Below are 15,507 nucleotides of genomic sequence, written 5' to 3' on the forward strand. Positions count from 1 at the left end.
TCACTGACAATCAAGTCTCTTCCAAGCTTCATGGCCTCTAATCAATGGATGTTGCGTTTGTGGCCCTCCAGATGTTGTTGGATTGTGGCTCACAAAGTCCTTTGCCACTCTCTATGCTCTTCAGGGCAAATGGGAGCTGCACTCCAGTAGCATTTGGATAGCTGCCCAGTGCCCCATGTCTGGTTGTTTAATCCTTTTTCACCCATTTTAATATCAATCGCACACAGGCTGTGATATCATTGTGTACTTTCAGACTGTTTCCAACTTACAGCGACTATAACACAAACCTATTGTGGAGTTTCCTCGGCAGGTTTCTTCAGAGAGGGTTTGCCGTTGCCGTCCTCTGAGGCTCAGAGAGTGTGATTTGCCCAAGGCCAGGCAGTGGGTTTCTACATCCAAACAAGGATTTGAACCCTGGTCTCCAGAGACCGAGTCCAATGCTCAGACCAGTACTCCACACTTCATGATAGTTTAAATGTGCGCAACTTATGCGCCGCAGAAACAACCAAGCTGGACACTGCTTTGACTGCCCTGGCTCAATGCTATGGGATTCTGAGAGTTGTAGTTTAGTGAGACATTTAGCCTTCCCTGTCAGAGAGCTCTGGTGTCACAACGAACTGCAACTCCCAGAATGCCATAGCACTGAGCCATGGCAGTGGCTGAAGTGGTCTCAAACTGGATTGTTTCTGCAGTGTGGAGGTAGCTGTACTTCTGCACCTCTTGATACATATGAGAGAAACAAGGCGTTTTCAAGGGTCAGACCATATTTTTTATTCTCAGTAAGATTTTAGAGTCGTCTTTTGGAGAAGAAAAGTCAAGAGAGAATGAAATAAGTGACCCTTGTTTAGCTGCAGTTTAGGCATCATTGCTCTGGCAGACGTTTTAATACTGGATGCATCCACACTGCAAAAAATAATGCAGTTTGACACCGCTTCAACTGCCATGGCTCAGTGCTATGGAATTCTGGGAACTGTGGTTTGTTGGGACTCCAGAGCTTTCTCACGAAACTAGAAATCCCAGAATGCCGTAGCATTGAGTCGTGGCAGTTAAAGCGGTGTCAGCCTGGCTTGTGTCTGCGGTGTGGATGCAGCCACCGCTATATAGTTTCACTCAAGAACTGAAAGGGCTAACAAGCAAACTCCGAACCAAATGAGTGCCACTTTATATATCTGAATCTGAGAGAGAGTGACTAGCTTAAGTTCACCCAGGGCTTTGCCATGGCCAAGCAGGGACTGGAACCCTGGGCTTCACCAGCGTCCAAATGCCCAAACCACTACCTCACGCTGCCCCCCCCTCCCATGTGTATCTCTATCTACACTGCAGTCTGACACACCATGGCCCCACCGAAAGGCCTTCACTGTTGTGGTGGTTGTGTGCCTTCCAAGTCATGGGGCTTCCTTGGCCAGGTTTGCTCAGAGAGGAGGGTCTGAGGCTGAGAGAGTGTGCCTTCATGCCCAAGGTCACCCAGCACTCAGGGTTTACGACGTGGCGAAGCTGGGACTCGAACCCGGATCTCCAGGGCCGCAGACCAACGCCACGTCCCTACAACTCCCACAATCCTCTCCTTCCCTCCCATTGGAGCCGGACCCCTTCCTGCACCTGTCGCCTCAGGGCAAACCCCACCCCTTCCTCCCTCTCATTGGCTCTGCCCTTGCGCCAATCTCAGCATCGCCCCACCCCTTTGTATTCTAACCCCGCCCCTTCTAAAACTTCCACTCTCCGCCTCTGGGCAAACCCCACCCCCTTCCTCCCTCTCATTGGCTCCGCCCTCGCGCCAATCTCCATCTCGTCCCACCCCCTTTGTATTCTAATCCCGCCCCCTCAAAAACCTCCTCTCTCCGCCTCTGGGCAAACCCCACCCCCTTCCTCCCTCTCATTGGCTCCACCCTCGCGACAATCTCCGACTCGCCCCACCCCTTTTCCTAACCCCGCCCCTTTTAAACTTCCAATGTCCGCCTCAGGATAAACCCCGCCCCTTTCCTCTCTCTCTCTCTCTCTCTCTCTCATTGGCTCCGCCCTTGCGCCAACCTCCGACTCTCGACCCCACTCCTTTGTTTTCTTAGCCCCGCCCCCTTTTAAAACTCCTTCAGTCAGTCCCTCCCTCTTCTAGTGGGGGAAAAAGCCCCGCCCCCCTCCACGACGATTGGCTCCTCCTTCGCCCAATCAGGTCCGTCCCCATTGGCCTCTTTCCGCCTGGCGCTCCGCAACTGGGGAAGAGACGTGCGCTGCCCGGCCAGCCTGGCGCTTGGGCTCCGACGGCGTCCGATGTGTTCTGGCCACGCCCCTCCCCACGCTCGCGCGGCTGAGGGGCAGCGCGGGGCCGGCGCGAGGCCACGGCAGCGGCAGGCGTCGCGCGACGGACTGCGTCATCATGACGCGCGCGGGGCCCCAGTCTCTCGGTGGCGGCGGTCGCCCGGGGCAACGGCTATGAGGAAGCTGTGGCGGCGGCGGCGGAGCGGCCCTTGGCCCCCGCCGCCGCCGCCGCCGCCGCCGTTGGCGCTTCCGCTGCTATGGTTCACCTTGTGCCTGTGCTGGCGCCCGGCGGAGGCCCTGGTGGAGGGGCTGTACTGCGGGAAGGTGGCCTGCTACGACGTCCTGGGCGTCAGCCGCCATGCCAGCAAGGCTGAGATCGCCCGCGCCTACAGGCAGCTGGCCCTCCGATACCACCCGGACCGGCAGCAGCAGCAGCAGAAGGAGAAGGAGAAGGAGACGGAGCCCGGCGGGGGAGGAGGAGGAGCCGAGAGCGCCGAGGAGAAGTTCCTCCTCATCGCCACCGCCTACGAGACCCTCAAGGTGAGAGAGCGGGGCCGGGGGCGCCCCCTCCCTCCTCCGGTCCCGGGAGGATCCCTCCGGTAAGAAAGAAAGAGGCACCTCTTCGCCCCAGAGGAACTCTCAGCGCCCCCTTGGCACCTGGCTCCCTGCTATGGCATTCTGGGAGTCCTATATGTGTGTGTGTGTGTGTGTGTGTGTGTGTGTGTATATATATATATACACATACATACACGCACACACACATACACTATAGGTCTAGACGTTTTAGTCAGAAAGAAATCGATTCCAAAATACCCGAGTCGACTTATCTACAGGTAAAATGTATGTACACTTGTCCCTCCTTCTTCGCTAGGGTTAGGGCACAAGACCCCCGTGAATATGGAAACACTGCAGATGACCAAAGCACCCTGTTTTTACCTGAGAGGACACATCCCTGGGAATCTGTAGGTCCTCCATTGCAACTCTGTGGCCAGCGTCCGACAGACACTGACCATAGGACTGCCCTGGAGCAACTTCAGATACTTCATAGAGTGCTCTCTCTAGGAATAAGCTCTAGGTCTTTCAGGGCAACTCTTAGTTAAAGTTGACCATAGAGTTGCACTGGAGGAGGACCTAGATATTCCCAGAGAGAACATATCCATGGATAACCAAAGCCACAAATATGGAGGGATGAGTGTATTATACTTTAACTCTTACTTTAAAAGGGGTCATCCCCTGGAAAGTCGAGAGTGTGATCTGCCCTGGAAGTAGCGATCTTCCTCTACTCTCATCCACACAGCCTTCAGTGTCATCACAACGTTGTTTTGCCTGCTGGGTTTTTGTAAGTCCTTTGGTATTGTTTTTCCTCTGCTGCATCCTTTAGAGTCCTTTGTTTCATGCCCTGAGGTTTTACCCTCAGCATATCCATGGGTCATATCAAAATCCATAATTTTGCCCCCCAAAACCTGCCCTCAACTTATACATGAGGTCGACTTGTAGTTATGTATACACAGTGTCTGTCAGAGAGCACTGGTGCCACTACAGTAACAAACTACAATTCCCAGAATCCCATAGCACCAAGCCGCAGCAGTTAAAGTACAGCGGTCCCTCCACGTTTGTTGGGTTTAAGGGTGAAGGACCCCCGTGAATAACATCTGCCAAAGGCTGATCATAGAATCGTGTTGGGAGGAGCCACAAATGCCTAGAGAAGTGTTTTCTCCAGGAACCTCTACCTTCTCCAGCACAACTCTATGGTCAGCTTCTGTCATGGAGGATTTGGAGATTCCTGGAGAGAACGTTTTAATCAAAACCGCATATAATCAGAGCCACAAAAGTCAAAGCCACAAAGGTGGAGGGCCGATTGCAGTCTCAAACTGGATTGTTGCTAAAGTGTGCATTCAGTCTTGAGTCTGGTGAGCCTCTGAGGAGCTTGAGGAAGTCACTTTGGGGGGGACTGTTTCACACACACACCACCCCAGTCATCATGGCTGGGTATGGATTTGGGGAAGAGTAGCCCAAAAAGGTAACTTCCCCAGTCTCTGCTGCAAGCAGAGTTTGGTCAGAAAGGGCGCCATCCTGTTCCATATGGTAGCCAGCTCACAGCAAAGTCAGTAGCCTTCTGTGGTCAATTGCCTTCCATTCTTCCCTCATAGGCTGCATCCACACTGCAGAAATGATCCAGTCTAACGTGATTTCAGTGGCCGTGGCTCAGTGCTATGGAATTCTAGGATTTGTAGCTTTGTGAGAAAGCTGTCAGAGAGCTCTGGTGCCACAACAGACTACAAATCCTAGGATTCCATTGCACTAAACCATGGCCGTTAAAAGTGAACTCAGACCAGATTATTTCCACAGTGCAGATGTAGCCTTGCCATAGTGGATTATCCAGAGACTCGGATCCCTGGAGGATCAGCTTTACCAAAAGTTTCATACATTTTAGTATTCTGTACAGCAGCCGTATACGTCCGATCACTGTTGGCATCCCCATATTGAAGTTTGGAGGCTGAATCTGAGAGGTGAGGGCCTTGCCCAAAGTCAATATTGGAGAGAGAGAGGAAAAAAAACTGAAGCAGGGTTTACCAATAATGCAAATTATTGGGGAATTTTGAGGCTCTTTTGAATTAAAGCCCTTTGACAGATATGTGGGGTGACCTAAGAAAGCCGATGTACATTGTACCAATAGGAAATTAGGCTGATTTGTAATACTTTTAGCACCAGTCTTCAGCTGTTAAGAAAAGATACCATGCAGGTAATGCAAATGAAGGAGTATGTCCAAAGAATCAAGAGGAGGTTGGACTGTATTTTCCTCAAAGAAGCTCTTCCAGTTGCAAATAACCTCTGAACTAAGGAGTATTTAAAAGCACTTTATAAATATAGCATGAAGGAGGCAACTATATGAAGACAAGCGGAAGATTCATGAATCCTGTCTGTGTCTTTAAAGGTTTGGGTATGCATGAAGTAGCCCTTTGAATCCCAGGAACAATATCTGCAGTGTTGACCTGTAAATAATATCAGTATGCAAAGGGATCTTGCAGCACCTTTGAGACTAATTCAACAGTTAGTCTCAAAGGTACTGCAAGATCCCTTTGCATACTAATTTTCCAGACTAACACAGCTATGTCTTTGGATTCTATCACCATGTAAGTAATATCATTGGGTGTTGTCCCTCATAACTGTAGTTGCAGATTTGTTGTTTTTAAAATGAAAACCAAAACTTTAGCTTGTTGGTATTTGAAATTCTATCTCATCATGGGAGTTGCCCTGCATCATGTCTGTGGATGTGTTTTTGGAAACAGCCAAGACTAATGATGGGACACTGAGGCAAAGATATGTGCATAACAGAATTCCTCTGCAATGACGGGTTAACGAAATTAGTCAAGAATGTTATTTTCAGAGTTTCGAGAAAAGCTCAGGCATTCCCCCAAATCTTTATAGCCCATGCCATGCTAGCTGGAAATCCTGTGCTTGTTAGAGCAGCCAAAGGCTAAATACAGCAAGGAGTGTACCCTCTCTCCTCAATATTCAACTAGATACTACATGTCAATTAGACAAGGTTTAGATTTATAACATTCCCTGATCTAGAGAACTGTTTGACAAAATGTAGCAGTATCAACATGGGTCCTGGAGCAAATGAGATCTGAGCACTCCCTAGAAGCAAAGGGCCTGAACAGACAGGCCAAAATAAAGCTGCTTCGGGTCACTTTGGAGGTATGCTGTTTTAGTGATGCATGCGTCCTAAGAGGCCGGAAGCCGTGCCAAAGCCACACTCCAGCCCTAAACAGCATACCTCCAAAGTGACCCGAAGCAGCTTTATTTTGGTCTGTCTGTTTGGGCCCAAAGATCCCTAAATTAAAGTTGTCATGTTTTGACCATGTCATGAGAAGAAAGAACTCACAGAAAAGACAACAGTGCTTGGTAAAGCAGGGGCAATAGTAATAAAGAAAGACCATATTCCAGATGGACGGATTCAGTGAGAGAATCCTGAATCTGCAGATGATCAGGGCAGATAAGGATAGGGTGACTTGGAGGTTTCTCATTCATAGAGTTGCCATGGATCAAAGTTGACTCAAAGGCAGTTAAGAATAAAGGGATATTTATCAAACACTCTCTAAACTCCAGAGGATGGCAATAGCAAACCCTCTCTGAGGAAACTTGCCAAGAATTCCCTGTGATAGATTTGCCTTAGCGTTGCCATAAGTTGGAATCAACTTGAAAGCACAAAGCAATAAAAATCATGTTATAGGGTGAATATTATATGGCATATTTGGAGAGCACTGGAAATCCTAGAAATGAAGTGGTTGATCACAAAAGAAATATTCCCGAAGTAATGGGAATATAAATTGAGTAGAATTATTAAAGGAGAGCCAGTGTGGTGTAGTTATTTGAGTGACCGGGGTTCAAATCCTGGCTTGGCCATGAAACCCAGCGTGTGACCTTGGGCAAGTCACATTCTCTCCAGCCTCAGAGAATGGCTGTGAGAAGCCCTCTCTGAAGAAACTTGCCAAGAAAACGCCATGAGACACCATCAGTTGAATGCCATCAGTTGAAAATGACTTGAAGCTACACAACAACAACAACAGGAATTACTAAACATAAAAAATATCTGGTTTTGTAAACTAGAAGTGTAATAGCTTATTGACTTGCAGACTTAGTAGTTATCTGAGAACTGAAAAATAATTTAAACAGTATGTCACAGTTGGTCCATTAATGAACTGATTAAAGAGAAAAACAACTCAGGCATTTTGTTCTTTCTAAAGTGCCCATAAACCAAAAATGGGCAGCATTTCTTCTTGCCCGTCTGTCATTTATGCAGTTTCTCATTCTGAAGGTGCTGCCACTGGCAAGATGATGATAGTTCTGCTTGGAAACTTGGTGCTCAGGGAGCACTTGCCTTATGAGACCAACAGAATTACTGCCACCAGGCTGTTGGGAGCACAGTTCTCCTGAGAGTTTGACCACCCTGCTAACTTGGTTGGTGGGGATAGATTGTGGGAGCTGAGCTGAAACAAGTGGAGAGTATCAGATTGGTGGGAAATGAGTTAATTGAGGAGAAAGCAAATGGGAGGCAGGGACAGTGTTTTCAACTCTGCAGCAACATTAGAGGCTTTAGGGAACTGCTAGGGGATTGTGACTTCTCTTCCCCCTGAGCATGTTAAATCCTGTAGGTATCTGACTAGCAGTGCATACAAGGCTGAGATCAGCATGGCCAAGAAAGAAATCTCACATTATTTTGTGACTGGCCAAAATACCTATCATGATAATCACATGAGTGTGAAGAGACTGATTCTGTACTGCAGTGACTCTGGGTTCTGAGTGTAACCACTGACTAGGCTCAACTGCTGTTGTTACGTCCCACTTTTTTGGCACCCCTGGAATTCAAAGTGGCTTACAAAAGTTAAAACACATACAGATTAAAATTCACATTACTAAAATATGCAAACATTAATGTATAATTAAATCAATAGAATTAAAAGCTTTAAAAAACATACTCACTAAAAATGTATTATGTAAATATGATTGATCCACATCGTCTACTCCAATTGGGATTACCCATACAATTCAGGCATGAACCTCCCCAAATGTTAATGTCTCCTAATACTGATCTTTATTTTTTTCCTATAGAAGTGAATCCTGACCAATAGTACATTTGAAGAAAACAGCTTAGGGGATGAGACTTAAGTATGTTCTCATCTCAGGATCCTTCAACTGTAGATAGTATTAAATAAATAGTTCCACCCCTTTTTCCTCCTAGTGCCATCCTGAATCTGCTTTTTGGCTATGCTAGAATGTAATAGAACATTGGACACTGGCTTCTATATGACTAGCAGAGTGCCAGTCATTTTCACAGTTGACAGAAAAAAAGTATGTGTATTGCAAAGACATCTATTTAGATTTATGTAGTACATTCCTCTGTATGTACATGACTGTTACAGCCTCTCATGCCTGTTAGCAAGTGTCATTGGTTGCCACATGCTCTTTGCTATTTTCAGTCTTCCCCTGCAATGCAGAACATAGAGTTAGAACAAGGAGCAATCTAAGTCTGATGTATAGAATAAAGCTACACCCTCAAATGCATGCAGCAAGACATTTAATATAAACATCAGCCAAAATGCTAATATTCATACACTTTTATAGCTCACTGCATGTTGAATATGCATGTAGTTTGTATGATCTTTTGAGAGGAAAAAAAACCTGGCCTTTACCGTAAAGACTAGGTATGTTTTGTGTAAAAGAAAAATAGCCTCAGTTATTTGTAATGTATGTTATCCAAATTACCAAACATGAGAGCTATACCTTTTTAATTATTATTGTCTTGATGCAGAAATAGTATGGTTTATTTTATGTGTGAAATATGCATGTAAAAGTAGTGTGTGTTTTTATACCTACAGCTAGGGGTTTAAACAATTATTAAGTAGTAGATTTATATCTTGCTTTTCTCTCAAATGGGACTCAAAGATGGCATATTCAAAAGTGATTACATTAATGTAATATTACTTTTAAATTTATTGTAGCCTTTAATCATTGTTTGCAGGATGAAGAAACTCGTAAGGATTATGATTATATGTTGGATCATCCTGAAGAGTATTACAGCCATTACTATCACTATTATTCTAGAAGACTGGCACCCAAGGTGGATGTCAGAATAGTGATTCTAGTAACAGTCTGTGCTATCTCTGTGTTTCAGGTAACTATCTTGTCTTTTCTGTTCCAATGTTATCTTCTAACGGGATATTTTTTTAAAGAAGGGTTGTATTTAGAGTTCAGTAGTGGAGGATTCAGGTGGAAAGTTATTTTGCTGAGTCTCCTGTCTGCTTGCAGTCTTCTGTTCTCACTGATTTCTCTGGAGACCCTCTGTTGGATCTCACTGTCTTCTCTAAATGGAACAACTAGTCTTTCAACTTTCAATATCTGGAAAGGACATGAATAGTCTTGTATCTAATTAGCTTGCATGTAATTTTTGAACTTATCAGGCATATATAGTTTGTGATTTATATTTTCTTGATATTGCCTTGAGTACAGAATACTAGTGTGTGTGGTGGTGAGGTATTATATAATTTCTTGTGTGTTTCCTCTACAGATTAAATTAAAATGATTTTCTCCCATTGAACTCCATATAAATAAAATATGAATTGGCTACCAACTCACTATCCTAGTCAGAGAACCCACAAGGTTATCTTTAAATTTGGCAGGTCCAGAGCCTCTGTGGGAAACACAAACTAGTCCTGAAATGTGTTCATCCCAAGCTAGCCCATCTGGTTAAATTGTCAAGCAAGTATTTCTTCATGATGCTTTTGTTCTATTTTCCTTTACCTGCCTCAGAATTCAGTATGGCTTTCACAATGTTCAGTTAGTTTAATTGCTAGCTAGCCAGGAATATAACTAAAGCTTTCTTGTATCCACTGATGTCAAATTATTAATCCATTTACTTTCCGTTTTTAATCCACTGAGTCATTGATCTCTTTGCATTTTTGTTTTGTTGTCCATAAATTCTCCTTAGAATAAGAACCTGGTACTGCTTTTTCTGGACTGTGGATAGATGTTCTGTGGCAGAGGTCCAAGAGCAGATGACAGTTTGCTTGCTTCAAAATCCTGGAACACTTAATCCTTGCCTCACATTCTCCTTGCTCTGCTCTGGTGGCAAGTCCAAGTCTCCTAGGGCAAAGTTTGCCTTTCCTTTCAACACGAATCATCTTGTTGCTTTATTTGCTCTGGTAGGGCTTTGCTTCCTAGTGAAGCATTCATTGAAGCATAGCTCAAACTGTTTCATTTTCATTGTCCTGCAGGTTCTTTGAACCTTACAGAAATCACACCACTCCATGTGAATTGTTGACTCTGAGTCCACTTAATTGAGGAGCAAGTGGTAACTGAGGGATGTTATACAAGAGGCTTCAATCAAGCACAGACACCTAAATAGCCACACTTTTGAGTTAGTTTCCCTCTATTTCCACCTTTTCCCTTGCCTCTCTCCATGTTGTTTTTCTTGTAGCAGCCAAGTTCTAAGCAGAACCTTATTCTTAGGCTGGGTTGTCCCAAATGTGGGGGGACTTGGGGTCCCTACCAATTGTGTCAGCATCTCCTTAGGAGGATTGCTTAGCTCAGGAGGCTTGTGAGAAGCTAGGTAACTTGAGGAACGTTCTCTCCTATGTATACAAGTACTAAATGCAGGAGGATGCTAAGTTTGGTGAATATAAGAAGAGTTTTATTTGAAAATATGCAAGAGTGCAACCAAACATCCAATAGCAATTCAAACAGATACACCATACAGAGCTAACTGAAGCAGAGGTATGGAAATTGGATAGCAGAGGCTTAGGTTTGGAGAGGGGAGTAAAATTTACCAGTCTGAAGAGGAATCCATGGAAAGCAGGGTATGGCTCAAATGAAGTCTGAGGGTGACACAGTGAGTGGAAAAAGCTCTCTCTGCACCATGAGGCCAGAGCTGGGCTGATATTTATATCTGACATCTTGGCCTCGAGGGTAACTTAATGTTCCCATGCAAAGTACAAAAAGTTTGGGTGCTTTCTCGTGGAATTGACAAAAAGAGTAATTCTGGTAGATGGACTTAATTTCAGATTAACAAAACAGCAATTAGATTTAGGACAACTCCAGAAGGAGTGGATAGGAAGTCAGCTGGGAACACAGCAGGGGATAGGTAAACATACTGTGAGAATGGTAATGCATGCTTTTATGTTCTCCCGTTTTGCATTTCATGCATGTTCAGTATGGAATTGTGGAGGGAGTTACTGTATACCTTGTCTGTGGTAGGCATGCACACACACAAGTATAGTAGGATTGGCTAGAGTAAAATCCTGTTTTTCCCCACCTTAATATTCATCTCACTGTTTACTGCAGACACGCTGTTGCAACCTGACACTGAAAAATCTGTTTCTCCAGCCCTCCTTCACCATGCTCACAATGCAAATGCTGCTAAAAACCTTCTAGCTAGACAGAGGATAGGAAAAAGGGAGCAGGCAGGTCTAAAAAAACTTTGTAAAAAGAAACTTCTTTGTGAGAAGCTTTGCTAACTGAGGTATGCCTCTGCCTCAAGAAAGTGAACTTGCTTACATAGTATTCCTTTAAAATTGTGCTCATCATTTTGTATTCTAGTTCTTCAGCTGGTGGAGTAGCTACAATGAAGCTATCAACTACCTAGCAACTGTGCCAAAATACCGTATACAAGCCACTGAAATTGCCAGGCAACAAGGGCTATTGAACAAAGCAAGAGAAAGGGGCAAAAACAGACGGTCCAAAGAAGAAATCCGTAAAGAAGAAGAGCAAATAATCAAAGATGTAATAAAAAACAAAATAGATATCAAAGGTGGTTATCAGAAACCCCAACTATATGACATTCTCTTCTTCCAAATTATTTTGGCACCTTTTTATCTGTGCAAGTATATAGCATGGTATTTTTGGTGGATTTATTGTTTCAATATCAAAAGACAAGAATATGGTGAAGAAGAAAAATTGTACATCATACGCAAATACATGAAAATGTCGCAGTCTCAGTTTGACACCTTGGAAGATCACCAGAAAGAGACTTTTCTCGAACGACAGCTCTGGATAAGAGACAATTATGAGGTGAGTGGAGCTTACACATGGAAGGTGGAAAATAATGTAATGAATGAAATCCAGTTTGTGCACTCCATCTGTGTAATGGCTTATTAAGTGAATGGAGGGTTATTGGGGTGGTAAAGCAAGGCTAGCTCTTAGCTCTCTCTAATACATTTGGCCCTTCACATGGATTAAGGATGCAGGACCCCTGCAAAAGTGAAAAAACTGATTTTTTTTTTTAAAAAAAACAACCATATTTAACACACACCAAAAGTAGAGTGCAGTACAGTAATTTTCAAGTGTCAAAACAATGGGCGTTTGCCAGTTCTTGCCTATGGAGGCTTGCTTTGAACCATTCACACGTGTTCCTTGCAAAGCAAGCTGAGAGGAAGAAAAACACAAGCCCAGATCAGGCCACAGGGGAAGGATAAATGAAAAGCATTGAAAAGCAACCCAATGAACTCCCAGCTTGAGGTGTGCAGAGGCCAGCCTACTCAGCTGTGGGGAGAAAGTATGATACAGACGAGGCTGCTTGAAATGGTCCTACAGCTGTTTCTGTGTGGCTCAAACCAGGGGGTGTTTCCTGGATTTGTTTCTGAAGGATCTGTTTATTTGATCCCCAACCCACCCACAGACCAATCTGGGTTGGGCACCTTGTTTTCCCTTAGCTTTTTTTTTTTCATAAGCAGTGTTTGCACATGCGAGTAGTCCCGACTCTATTTTAATAGGGATTTATAATGCTCAGCTCACCTTCCTAGTTTCAGTCTTGCGAGACTGGAAATGCAAGGTTAGATTTATCAATCCTTGTTGAAGATGGCATAGGGCAGCCCCAGAGGCAGTGGCAAATAATCCCTGAATAATCAAACCTGCAAAAACCAAATGCATGAAGGTGGAGGACTGACTAGGTAGGAAAGAAGAAGGTGTTCTATAGCCAGATCCCATCTGATGTTTGAGGCTAAGCAGGGTTAGCCCTGGTTAGTACTTGGATGGGAGCCTGCTGTTGAATATCAGGTGCTATAGGCTGTATTTCAGAGGAAGGAACGGGCAAACCTACCTCTAGTATTCTTTGTCTAAGAAAACCTTCTAAAAATTCATACAGTCACCAAATGTCATTAGGTGACTAGAAGGCATATACAGGTGCATTTTACATCCAGGTACGAACAACTGTGCCAAAAAACAAATAAGTCATCTTCCTCAGAGTCAGTAGCTTTCCCGTCCCCATCACCACCCATTTTGTTTTCCTTTTTTTTGCATCATTACTTGTGAAACCTTTTTCTTCTTTTTGGTATTACTACCTTCACCTTCACAGTTAGCCCAGCACAGGAATCTAGTAGGATGTTGGCCACTATAGGGCAAAGCAGATGGGCCATATGGAGCAATCTGCAGCCGCTCCAGCTGTGATTGCTCTGGGACTACAGCAACTGGATGCTGCAGTCCCAAAGCCAGCCACTGCCATAGTCCTGAATGGGCCACTGACAGGAGTGGCTTTTTGCCGCTCCTTCTTGGACGGCTTCAGGCCACATTAGCCGGTCCCACAGCAGCTTCTGGCTGCTTCCGGGCTGTGCGGCGTTTGAACGCCACACTCTCAAAATGCCCAGAAAGCACTTTCTTTGGCCCATCTGCTTCAGGCCTATGTTGTGACTTTATAAAGCATTTTTATACAACTCTAGTGCTACTTTCCAAACTAAAGAACCTGATTGCTGGTTCATGTAATATAAACAGTTTTTGGGGGTCACAAGTCCTTATTTAAACTAAATCTGTGAACTGTTTTCTGTGAATGGGTTTTGTAAACCTCTCCAAAGCTTTTACTGCTGTCTGATTATCAATACATCTATACTTATGCATTGGCACAAGTTATAAACAGTGTAGCAACATTGCAGATGTCTATTGTTTTTGACATGATCATTGTACAGATTGTGACCTTTTATTAGAGATTAGGTGAGCTTCTCTTTTATTTCAGGCTATTCTGGAAGTATCGTGCTGGCCAATTGGCCATAATAAAGTTATTATTATTATTCTGGAAGTATTTGATTAGTTTGAGCTACAGTAGAAATCAATACATTAACACTGTAGATTATAAGGGGACTCTACTGTGGTAAACCATAAATTTAGGGCTATTCTCAAAAATTTGATCACTGTTGTAAGCTATGCAAAACGAGAACATCTTTTCTTCCTGGTCCTAGAGGAGCGGACCACAAATGATTTTTCCTAGAGAGAATGTTACAGAAATATGAGATCAGGGTGGAGGACACTTCTGCTACAGACGACCATAGAACAGACCTCATTGCAAGGGGTTAGATGCTTTTGGCCAGCAGGAAAAATAATTGTGTGTTCTCAGTCTTCGAGAGCCCAAAACGGTAGTTTACACTTTCTGCTAAAGAGAAAGGAATTTTAACATTTAAAATATTTTATCTGCCATAATCCAGGACATGTTTTGTGTTTAACAAGTGAGAGAGAGCTGTCAATCTCTGTCCTATTCACCATTTTCAAAAAACTAAACCTCCTGAATCTCGATTCAGAATGACAGTCCGCTATGAGGAATTACCACCAGCCTCACTGTTTCCAGTATTTATTATGTAATATGTATGCACCACTTAATAGTAAGATATAGAGAGGACACTAAATACTGCTTAATGGACATGGACAAACTTTGTAAATGTAATCTGAAAGCTGACACATTTTTATTTCTGAATTAGTTTCTGTTCAGCTTTTCATGAGGTCACCAAAATCAACAGACTTGAAGGTACATTTGCACACATACTTTGAGAAATATGCTGTCAAAATAGATGTTGATTCTCAGAGATATTACTTGAAAACTACTAAACTGACTTACTATTTTACTTTTTGGTCTGCATATGTCAAACGAACTTGTTTTCTACAGCTCAATAGATTATCTGTTGCTTTTGCACGTTTTCAGCACACTCTTCAATGCTTTAGTTCTGGATCTAGTTTTCACTTATTGTTATGCAATTCATAGTAGTTCAGTTGAAACAAATGTATATTGTTTGGACGGTTCTGCAGTTAAAATGGACTTATCTCAGAGAAACGTGAAAGAATCTGAGTCTGCTCCTATGTGCTGTTGTTTTGACATTCTTGTTTTCATTTAAACATTTTTAGCTTTACAAACAAGAGCAAGAGGAAGAGCTGAAGAAAAAGATGGCAATGGACCCTCGATGGAAAAGATACAGACGGTGGATGAGGAATGAAGGACCTGGAAGACTGACATTTATTGATGATTGATATTTCTTGAAACACATACAAATGTGTTATAGATGATTGGCAACAAAATTTGTACCTAAAATGTTCAGAGTTTTGCTGCTGTGTCTTAGCAGTGTTTTAAAACTCAGGAATTATTCAATCAGGCAGAAAACTAGTAACATTTTATGACTTTTATATATATAAATATATATAAAAATAAATTAATAAAAGCAAATTTGTTGAGCAGACTTATTTGCTTTATTTTACTATTAAAATGGTATTTATTTATTTCATTTGTATGCTGCCTTTCTCCCAGAAGGGACTCATAGTAGGGGATCAATTAAAAATAAGTCTGAGATACTGGTGTAGTAATACATATTTAAGATACACAAACTGAAATCAATTGGCCTAAAGTTAGACAAATACTGGGCTGGAATAGATTGGCAAAATACACTGGCTACCTGGCAGCTTGGGGGTTTAGGGTTAGGTTTAGTATTGAGAGTTTAGGGTTAG

The 15,507-nt window shown here is 43.4% G+C and overlaps 1 protein-coding gene across 1 annotated transcript; it reads left to right on the plus strand.

Annotated features, from left to right (window-relative positions):
- Positions 1-2,241: 2,241 nt before the first annotated feature.
- On the plus strand, positions 2,242-15,282 carry LOC149323202 (dnaJ homolog subfamily C member 25-like). Its single transcript, XM_089488346.1, has 4 exons — positions 2,242-2,793; positions 8,780-8,932; positions 11,353-11,823; positions 14,914-15,282. The coding sequence occupies exons 1-4, from the start codon at positions 2,266-2,268 to the stop codon at positions 15,034-15,036; spliced, it is 1,275 nt and encodes a 424-aa protein (XP_089344472.1). The 5' UTR covers positions 2,242-2,265; the 3' UTR covers positions 15,037-15,282.
- Positions 15,283-15,507: the final 225 nt, after the last annotated feature.

The sequence above is a fragment of the Sceloporus occidentalis genome, unplaced genomic scaffold (genome assembly GCF_023333645.1).
Source record: "Sceloporus occidentalis isolate IW3139 unplaced genomic scaffold, rSceOcc1.0.p SCAF_1, whole genome shotgun sequence".
NCBI lineage: Eukaryota > Metazoa > Chordata > Lepidosauria > Squamata > Phrynosomatidae > Sceloporus > Sceloporus occidentalis.